This window comes from Alosa alosa, chromosome 18 (assembly GCF_017589495.1).
Source record: "Alosa alosa isolate M-15738 ecotype Scorff River chromosome 18, AALO_Geno_1.1, whole genome shotgun sequence".
NCBI classification, from domain to species: Eukaryota; Metazoa; Chordata; class Actinopteri; order Clupeiformes; family Clupeidae; genus Alosa; species Alosa alosa.
In genome coordinates this window covers 10,007,880-10,018,850 of record NC_063206.1, presented here as the reverse complement: position 1 = coordinate 10,018,850, position 10,971 = coordinate 10,007,880, and the positions used below count along the sequence as shown (strand labels likewise).

At 45.4% G+C, this 10,971-nt stretch overlaps 1 protein-coding gene across 4 annotated transcripts in view; it reads left to right on the top strand.

Moving 5' to 3' along the window:
• LOC125311488 (signal-induced proliferation-associated 1-like protein 2) overlaps window positions 1-10,739 on the top strand; it is an 82,902-nt gene extending 72,163 nt beyond the window's left edge. For 3 of the 4 annotated variants that reach the window (XM_048269589.1, XM_048269588.1, XM_048269591.1), the window contains 5 exons: window positions 1-4; window positions 3,142-3,273; window positions 7,351-7,468; window positions 8,410-8,491; window positions 10,172-10,739. The exon at window positions 1-4 is cut by the window's left edge and continues 219 nt beyond it. In XM_048269589.1, coding sequence (XP_048125546.1) covers window positions 1-4; window positions 3,142-3,273; window positions 7,351-7,468; window positions 8,410-8,491; window positions 10,172-10,318 — 483 coding nt within the window. In that variant the 3' untranslated portion in view covers window positions 10,319-10,739. The remainder of the gene's footprint in view (window positions 5-3,141; window positions 3,274-7,350; window positions 7,469-8,409; window positions 8,492-10,171) is intronic. The other variant, XM_048269590.1, reaches the window with a different exon arrangement.
• The last annotated feature ends 232 nt before the right edge of the window (window positions 10,740-10,971 follow it).

Here is a 10,971-nt window from a genome sequence, read left to right as displayed (position 1 = left end):
AGGAGTGAGTCCCCTTCCCTGCACCACCAAACACAGGCCAATACAAATTAAGCTAACACTGGTGAATGTAGACCAGGCTATTACAATTTTTAACACTGGTGGGTGTAGACCAGGCTGATCCAAGTTTAACACCGGTGGCTATAGACCAGGCTGATCCAAGTTTAACACTGGTGGCTATTGACCAGGCAGATACAAGTTTAACACTGGTGGCTATAGACCAGGCAGATACAAGTTTAACACTGATGGCTATAGACCAGGCAGATACAGGTTTAACACGGGTGGCTGTAGAATTCACAGAATCTACAGTTATTGACTGGTGTAGCAGTTGAGCTTATATCGTAGTGGGAAGAATGTATTTTTAGAGAGTCAAGGGATATAGTCGGGTTGGGGTTGTCTAATGAGACCCACATAACCAGACTAGAGTCTTCCTATACTGGCATATTGAATTCAGCTTCTTGACCGATCTTGTTAAGTGATTGATGGTCAGTTAATTGACTTGTCAAATCACCAATTTACTGTATGTGTCAGTAGCTAGTGAAGATTGAAGACCTGGGGGCCCTCTTGAAATTGATCTGGGCTAAAGGAATGTACAATTTGCTTTGTGTTTGTGAAATTGCATCACACACATGTATTTGGGTGTTTCCACACTGCCGCGTCTATATGCAAAATGGTGTTTTATAGCTTGTCTTGTGCATTTGATGTGCAGTAACACACATGTTGAGATGTGGATGTGAAGTCAGTGGAACATGGGGGAACACAAAGTGCACGTGCTCCTGTATGAGAAATGGTGTGTTTTCCACGTCTTTAACAGACTCCAGCAGTATATTTGCTGTGCATTAACACACATGTTGAGACGTGGATGAGAAGTCAGTGGAACACGGGGAAGTGTGCCGTTCACGGTGTGGTGGTGTTCTATTTCCGGCTTTGATTAGTGTGTCACCCCGGCACACCTACAGTAGCACGCGCCAGCAATCTTCACCGGAGAGGGAAGTGCCGACACATGCTCGCGTCGCGTCACTGATGACCGTGGCGGTACGCGTCGAAGCAGGCCTCGCTCGGCTGCGTTGTTAATTAAAAGCTGCGGAGGAAACAGTTTGTCGCCTGCCACGGAGCACGCTCGGCGCGTGTGAAGCAGACACCTGTCACAGTTGAGCCGCCTCACTGGCGGAGCGGAGTGAATATGGATGAGCTGAAGGAACCAAGCAGGCTTGGTGGCCTGCATTGCCATACTGACTTGTAATGATCCACCGACTTTGATCGGCCTATTGATTCAGACAGTGTAAGACCCGTGCAATTTGTCGTTTGTCAAAACGACAGCCTTACATTTGACACATGATGTAATACTACAGTTTTTTGTCAGACCAGGTGGATCACATATCACATCAAAGTATCACACCATAATTGATCATTTAGCCAAACACTTCAGTTTAGAAATCACCATAATGAATTATGTCATGATTTAACATTCTTTGCAGTTTTTTAGAGCTGAATTTGGAATAGGTGCAGTACTTTGGGAAGATGCACCACTCTCCTCTCCACCTCTCTCCCTCCCTCTCTCTCTTTCTCTCATTCCTTTTCCTGTGTATGTCCTTGTGTCTCCAATGTCTGACTGTCCTCCCGAGTTGTTTGCTGTGCATGTGAGCTGTGCAAGAGAGAGGAGATTGATTGTGAAAGGCCCTCCATCCTCCACTCCCACCGTAGCCATCATCCCCTGATGGAGGCCTGATTGCTGCTGACAGCTTGTTCAGTAGCTGTTTTCGCTCCCCCTCTATCCCCTCCTTGTCTCCTTTCCTGGCTTTTTACCCTCGAATACCTGGGCAATTTGGGCATGTACAGGGCTCCGAGGAGTAGGAGGCGGGCTGGTGGGGGACAAAGGCTTCACCTGAAATGTCAATCCGAGCTCACCAGGTGCTCACTTAAAAGGCTCTTAAGATGTCCGTCTATTCAGCAAGAGAGCGGAGAGGTAGGGAGGTAGAGACGGGGAAAGGCAGGCAGTGATGACGATAAACAAGAAAGCTACTTTGATTTAAAGCTGTTGTGTTGTTTGGACTCCTATCGCAAACACACACATACGCAGACTTACTCACTCACTCTTCCACACACACACACACATGCACAAAACATGCAGAGATAAACAACAATTACATGTTCAGATGCTAGGACGGGCTTCATCATACTGGCCATTCTCTGAGGCTGTTAGCTGGCCAAGCGTAGATGTGTGAGGCCAACTCTGAGCGCAGCGTCAGTCAGCTGATGACGCAAGCGGGAAGTGGACTTCTGCATCAAGGCTTGGTGCAGTTACACGCTTGATGCAAATTTCGTCATCAGTACAGTCTCCATGGACTGCCCATGCATGACCAAACGTTTTGTGTCGGTACAAAGTACTGGAGACCCACAGATAAAGTGGGAGTTTCATTTATTTCATGCTTCAGTGAATCAAGGCTGATTAGACAACCAGCATTGGTATCACTAATTAGATAGAGTATAGTTATAAAGGGGCAGAAAAACATCTTTAAAAAATAAATCTTTGCAGTAGATTCACATGACCTAGAAATATTGTTTCAGACGCCGTCATTGAGTGATCTAGCATGTGCACTGACTGAGAGGTGTCTACAACAGTAAAATTAGTATGCGACGTACATATCCACTTTGCGTGAACGCAGAAGTTTACGCTTATAGGCCTGAGTGAGCTGACAGGACCCTAAGCATTGTTGCTGCTTCAGAGCTAGAGCCATCAGACTTAAAGCACTTACACACACACACACACACACACACACACACTTATATTACCGTATGCCCCACGGGACAGGAGAGGGTTTTTAAATTGACTCGTGCATCATTTTGTAATTTATTGAAGCGCCACAGTGATTTCTCCTGGGTGTTGTGGGTAACTGAACTGTCAAGAATACCGTGTACACTTAATTCTGATTAGCTTTACCCTCTCACAGCATCACGTCCCTTTATAAAATAAGAGCCGAAATTCAACATTGTCATTGGTATTAGAGGCATGCCACACTATTTTCTAAAGCCATCATCCCTGAAGCAGAGCCACCATAGCAGAGCTATGAACTATAAATAAGAGTATCCAGCGTGAGTCTGCTCCATCAGGCTGACCAAAGTCTGACCTGTCTGTCCCCGCAGATGAGTTCTGGTTCTCCGACGGCTCCCTCGCCGACCGCGCCAAATTCACAGACCCGGGGCTCATGCCCCTGCCAGATGTGGCCTCCGACCTGGACTGGTCGCACCTGGTTGATGCAGCACGAGCCTTCGAAGGTACGTGGAAACAACCCCCACCCTCTTTCCCATTTTGGCCCACCCCACATGCCACTGCGCTTGTGGGTTGGTGTGTGCGAAAGACTGCGCGTCCTGTTCTACCATGTACGCTGCAAGAAGGGGGAAAAAAGATAACTAAAAACGCCACACAAGGCTTTGGGGTTTTTGAAAGGATAAGTGTCCATTTTTGGAGAGCTGGGATACTCAGCCAATTTTGGCACCATAAACCCAGCAAGACGCCACTCAGGAAGAGAGCGCTAACCACCGCTGTCTGCAATTAAGCACTCAGCCGCCAGTTGTGGGTAATTGCCGGCCCTCCAGCGCCTCTGGCTATTAGCATGTAAAAGCTTGGAGTGTGTGTGTGTGTGTGTGTGTGTGTGTGTGTGTGACAGAGAGAGAGTGTCATGGAGACAGTTCCAGTTATGAAATTGTGAAAATGTCCATTATCACTTTTCAGTTTTATTACGTACTATATCCATTTGACCTTTCAGTTGCACATCTCTGTTTTTGGCTTTTTTAGATGTTGCTTCTTTTGGCTTGACACTCCCGTTGATGGAATATGGTTGAATATTGTTAATGTCCATGTTACATTGTCTGGTAGAGGTTTTTGGGGCCATAGTTTGCTTTCAAGAAGGCACGCATTTATATAACTTTAGTATTCGTCTCAAAGTCAGTGTTTTAAAGTTTATAGGGCCCAACGCATTCCAACTTTATGTAACGTATGCAGATCCTAATTTAGTGGGGCAGGGGTATTTGCTCAAAGTTCAGCAAAAACAAGTACCATTTTCCCAGGACATACCTAACAGGCCCAGTGTTTTAACAGTTAGCACTTAAAAGCAAGCATCCATCTCTGAGAGCAATTCCAATCTCACATTAAAGGCTCTAGATGATTCAGATGAGTAGTGATGGCTTTTGAACAGCACACTGACGCTAAACAGAATGAAACATGCAGTGGTTTTCTCCCACTGTTAAAATGCCCTCCATACGCCACACCTTACTGTTTTAAATCCCATAGCCACCCAGTGCCATGTGTGAGCAGTACTAAAAGAGCAGATGATTCTATAGTGGATTGAGAGAGAGAGAGAGAGAGAGAGAGGTTGGAGGACTGTGAGAGAGATGGGAAAGGGAAAAAGAGAGTGACAGCAGGCATTGGGAGGAGTGTCTCGTGCATACTGTATCTGTCATGTTAGCACTAATCTACGATTAGCCACTGCAAACTGGCCTGCTTTTAGACCATTAAAAGATACTGACATAGTGGTCTAAGAGCTTTTTTTCCTCTCACGCCTTAAATCTCCCATCTAGCTCACTCAACGTCTGTCTTATTTCTCTCTCATTCTTATCTATCTCTCTCTCTCTCTCTCTCTCTCTCTCTCTCTCTCTCTCTCTCTCTCTCTCTCTCTCTCTCGTGTATCGGTTGCTGTATGACATCTTGGAAAACACAGAGAATACTGTACAGTATGCACATAAAACACACCCATTAACCCTTCATTCCACAAATCTTTTAATGGCTCCACACTAGAAAGCTTTGAAACCTTACTCTCTCTCGCTCTTTCTCGCACAACTCACACACTCATACACACACTGATAACAATGTTGTTATAAAGATGCAGTTGTGTTTCTGTAGCTGCAAAAGCGGTGCAACTTCCCATGCAAAATTGAGGCCTTTTTGAGGGCACCAGCTATACAGAGGCGAAGACCTACAGGCAAGTCATTTAGATGTTCACTCCTGGATGCATGGTGCTCTGTAGTTCAGCTGTCTGACAAAGGCCACCTCGAGGTCACTGATTCACCAGCCCAGACGCTTCTAAGAGGGATTCTACATTGTTTGTTTATTTTTGCTTGCTTGCTTGTTTGCTGGTTTATTTGTCAGCTGGTGTAGGTGTCTAGAAACATGTGGCCTGGATGAACACAAGCTGTATTTGCACAAGCAGCACAAGCACAAGAGTGTAGCAAGACATGCAAACACAGACACACACACACACACACACATATGACCTGAGACCGTTAAGTTAGCAAAAGTGTGAGAGGCACAGGCCTTCATGAATAATACATGCTTGCCTAAATCTCTTTCCGTGTTGCCCTGGTTCCTGCCCACGGGCTGTCTTTTAACACTGCTCAGAAATCAGAGGGCCGGATGCCACACAGCCTAATTGGCTGCGGGGCGACCGCCTCTCACGGCAACCACATTGCCATGCCAGCAGCTCAGGCACTGATGAGTTCAGTGCTGAGGCCTCATCACAAGCAGAACCCCCACACACACACACCCCTCCATCGCCACACACTGACTGCTGTGTGTGTGTGAGGGTGCTGTGTTGTGTGTGTGTGCCTGAGAAGCTCCGTGGTGTTTATAAATATTTGGACTGTATTGCCTTTTGACTGGGTCGGGATTGTTGAGCATTTGCTTAGCCAAGCAGACGCAGTTGCCCGGTCACTCTCGTGGAAGAAATCGCAAAGAAATGGCGCTGCACATGAACGCAGCTCCGAGAAAGGAGAGTGGGCAAGGGACAGAGACAGACAAGGGACGTTGCTAAGGGGGGAGATTGGCTACTACAGCCTCTCAACTGCTTGCATGTGTGGGCCGCCCACCACCTCCCAGGATGCCTTTTGGCTGTGCAGAGTAGCAGAAAATAAAAGGGGGGGGGGGTATATTAAATTCATATCAGTAGTTGAAGTTCTGACTTCTTCCAGAACCGATTATGACTTGTTTATTCTCTTTTGTCAGGCAATGTGTTTTCGTTTATGATCCATTTGTGCTTGATCAGATATGGCATGTTTCTAGATGACTGACTTTGTATGTGTAATGCTTTTTTGTCCTTTCATTCATCGTGGCTTTGTAAACTTATATTTATCATGATGCCAACTTTAACTAATATTGTATTTGGTTGTTTTATGCAAAAGGAACACAGCAGTTCAACATTCACCCAATAACTCAACTGTCACAACTGTCAGGCTTAGAACAAATAAAAGTCACAAAGTTCCATCAAACTGAAATTCACTCTGGAGGAAAGCTGAAATAATGATGCTACAATGCTTCTCCAAAACAGAAACACATTTTAGTGAGTCATACTAGACATCAACCTGCAGTCTACACACTGTACCTCGACCACTTTACAGCTCTGAAGTTGGATTGAGAAACCTAGAACAACTCAGCATTACTGTCAAACTCCCCCAAAAAGAGCTTTGTCGCTGGTAAGCTGGGGCTTAGTGTAACGTTGTATTAAAAAAGCCTTACAGTCAAAATCCCTCAATCGTGTGGCAATCAAGGCATTTTTCTCCTCAGCCACTAGCTCAGAGGTAGATCTGCCTTTTCTGTTTCTGAGTAGATTTGGAGATTTCTTGTTTAGAAAATCCTTTTGAGCGTAAATGAAATGGGAGATTTGCCTTAGTCTTTCACTCTATACAAGGGCAGCCGTCATATCGGCATGGGCAGAGAAGGGGGGGGTGGGTTCTAAAGGTTTTTCTCATCAGTGGCATAGTGCCAGCAGCAGGCTTTCCTGCAGAGCCCTTTCCTGATCTCTGATATTTCTCGAAAGAAAAGGCGGTACAACACACACCTCTCCCACTCGTCCTACTGTTCACTATTACCATGCGGAGGTATTTCACGTATTTCATCATATTGCGGTCGTATTTTGCCGAGCAACTTTTCTGACATGAAGCCGGAGGAAGGAGACAGGAATCAAGCCAGGAGGCTGTCAGTTGCCAAACGCCTGCTGCTGTAGCACCAGAGCCTCTGCAGGCTCCCCATCCCCAATATCTCATTTAAACCTTGTGTGACAGGACAAGGTACTGAGACAGATGAGAACAAGCTGACATTTGGGGATTGAGGGACTTTGGGTTTGGGTTAGTAAAACTAAAAAGGAACTCTGAAACACACAAATATATGTGTGCGTGCGTGTGCGTGCGTGTGTGTTCATCGTGCTTTCATTAATAATATTGCAGCCAAACATGAATGCTCTTTGCTAGTCTCATAATGAGAGCTTTGATGATGCTTTGGTCATGCACATGTTGTGGGGTGTCTACTATGTGTGTGGGAAGGTGTTTTTTTGTTGATGTGACCTGGTTGGTTGACCCCTGCAGACCAGCGTGTGGCGTCCTTCTGCACCATGACGGACATGCAGCGGGCCGAGGCTTTGCAGATCTCTCAGGAGTTGACCAGGAGGGTGGCCGCCGCTGAGGGAGCAGCACTGCAAGCAGGGTAAGGACCCACGCCGCTCACCCCCACCCCCATACAGTATAGCTCACCCCCACCCCCATCCAGTATAGCTCGCCTCCACCCCCATACAGTATAGCTCACACCCACCCCCATTCAGTATAGCTCACCCCCACCCCCATACAGTATAGCTCACCCCCACCCCCATCCAGTATAGCTCACCTCCACCCCCATACAGTATAGCTCACCCCCACCCCCATACAGTATAGCTCACCCCCACCCCCATCCAGTATAGTTCACCCCCATACAGTATAGCTCACACCCACCCCCATCCAGTATAGCTCACACCCACCCCCATACAGTATAGCTCACACCCACCCCATCTCTATAGCTCACACCCACCCCCATCTCTATACACATAGAGTATAGCTCACACCACCCCATCATTATATACATAGAGTATAGCTCACACCCACCCCATCTCTATACACGTACAGTATAACTCACACCCACCCCATCTCTATACACGTACAGTATAGCTCACACCCACCCCATCTCTATACACGTACAGTATAGCTCACACCCACCCCATCTCTATACACGTACAGTATAGCTCACACCCACCCCATCTCTATACACGTACAGTATAGCTCACACCCACCCCATCTCTATACACGTACAGTATAGCTCTCCTTCTGCCTTTTCTCTTCCTCCCTCTCTCTCTGTCTTCATCTCTTGCAGTGTCTCTTCATCTCTGTGTCTCTCACGCTCGGTCTACAAATCTTGTGAGCTCTCTTTCTACAATGCCATGATGGGCAAGAGCCATCGTCTGTTGGGATTTAAATGCATGCCCCCACGCCTGACACTTAGTTCACTGTGTAATAGAGACATAGTGTCAGTTTGCTCTCTCTCTCTCTCTCTCTCTCTCTCTCTCTCTCTCTCTCTCTCTCTCTCTCTCTCTCTAACCTTTCATTTTCTGTCTTCAGGGAAACCTCTCCTGCCACTCTGACAGGCAAAGTCAACCAGCTGGAGGTGATTCTGAGGCAGCTGCAGTACGACCTGAGAAAGGTAGCATTTTCAACAAACACACATACACACACATACATACGCGCACACACACATACGCGCACACGCACGCACGCACACACACTGATCGACCCATGTTCCCTCTCCCCATAGCGTTTTTTTTTACACCTGTCCCTGCATCCCATGTCCCTGCCACGGTCACTTAGTTCCCAGTCTGTCACGCACAGGTGGACGATGGTTTTGTGTGCTGAGTGAATTTTAGGAAGGGCTGCACAATGGCACGCCGCCATTGTGAGGAAAGGGTACAAACAGGAAGGCATGGCTGTAACAATGCTCAGAGGCTTACTCACCATAATGGCCGGCCCAGTATGATGCACTAAGGCCATATTGTACATGTTAGATTTTCAGCTTCCCATTTTATCTCCATTATTCGATGCTTGGCTTGAGTACAAACAAAAAGGCAAATAATGAACAGGAAAAAAGCAAATCCTTACACCTGTCACTTAATGATTTTGCATATGATAATACTGTATACTCATGTAATGTATCTTCATATTCATGTTCATGTTCTTCAAATATATTGTTAAGACTTTTTTAAAGGATATTTATGTCAATATATTTATCCTGTCCAATATATTTATTAAGAATTTCCTTTTCACTTTTCAAGTTATTGATAACTACATCATTATGCATTCTTGGTATTTTTATTTTTGGTATTTTTATTAACATACACTCTATCTGTCTTTCAAATAGCCTGTTATATGGAAATATACATGTTACCCATTTCTAATCAAAATGTATTATATGGCTCTTCACAATGCAAGTAGAAAGCTCTATTGACTTTCCCAAAGTTCTACGGGTCCTTATTTTCGTCTAAGGACCTCTGAAATAATGACCGCTGTCAATGGCAACGGATTTAACCGCTGTCAATGGCAACTTCATTCGACAGTGAAAGCAGACTGTTGATCAGATGTGTTCTAAAGAATGTTTGATTCAAGTTCAGCGTGTGTTGCGAACTATTTGTTTCTCAGCAAAAGCCACGACGAAACAGTAACAATAAATGTATTGTTACATTTGTACAAATGTACATATCATTTAATTTTTTAGTTTTGGCAAGTAGTCGTATAATAAGCGGGATAATGTATAAAACTATGTAAAGATATATCTATCTATCTATCTATCTATTGTATGCATCCATCTATCTATCTATCTATCTATCTATCTATCTATCTATCGTATGCATCCATCTATCTATCTATCTATCTATCTATTTTATGCATCTATCTATCTATTGTATGCATCCATCTCTATCTATCTATCTATCTATCTATCTATCTTATGCATCCATCTATCTATCTATCTATATATCTATCTATCTTATGCATCCATCTATCTATCTTATGCATCTATCTATCTATTGTATGCATCCATCTATCTATCTATTGTATGCATCCTATCTATCTATCTACTGTATGCATCCATCTATCTATCTATCTACTGTATGCATCCTATCTATCTATCTATCTACTGTATGCATCTATCTATCTATCTATCTATCTATCTATCTACTGTATGCATCCATCTATCTATCTATCTATCTATCTATCTACTGTATGCATCCATCTATCTATGTATATATATTTTTCTGCGTATTAGCTGTGTGTGTCTGTGTGTGTGTGCGCGCTCTGATGTGTTCCCGTGGCTCTATGTGTGTCTCCTCAGGAGAAGGAGGACAAAGCCATCCTGCAGGAGGAGGTGCAGCACCTGAGGCAGGACAACATGCGGCTGCAGGAGGAGAGCCAAACAGCTGCCGCCCAGCTGCGGAAGTTCACTGAGTGGTTCTTCAACACCATTGACAAGAAGCCCTGAGCCACAACCCCCAACAACCCCCACACACACACACACACACACACACACACACACACACACACACACACCTCTATTCATCCCCTAGGACAGGGAAGAGGAACCTTTAGGGAGAACCGCTGAAGGAACCCTTGAAAGTAGACATCACTTTTATAGAGAAAGAAAAAGGCCTCAAGGCCAAGTCGGGGTCTCACAGGCACTCAGCTACCCCTCTCCCCCAAACACACACACACACACACACACACACCACCATCATTATACCAGAGGAACTGTCTGCTCAGAGAGATCTTGAGACGTGCTGAGGGAAAACTGCCTGTGTGTGTGTGTGTGTGTGTGTGTGCCTTTGTGTGCTCACAAGTTGTGTGTATGTGTGTGTATGTGTGTCTGCGTCTGTGTCTGTGTGTGTGTGTGTGTGTCTGTGTCTGTGTGTGTGTGTGTGTGTGTGTGTGTGTGTGCCTTTGTGTGCTCACAAGTTGTGTGTGTGTGTGTGTGTGTATGTGTGTCTGCGTCTGTCTGTGTCTGTGTGTGTGTGTGTGTGTGTGTGTGCGCGTGTGTGTCTGTGTCTGTGTCTGTGTGTGTGTTGTGTATGCCCCTCATGGGACAAATCATTGAGGAAAACCCCATTGCTTGAATTGCCCCTCCAGCCATGGAGTGGA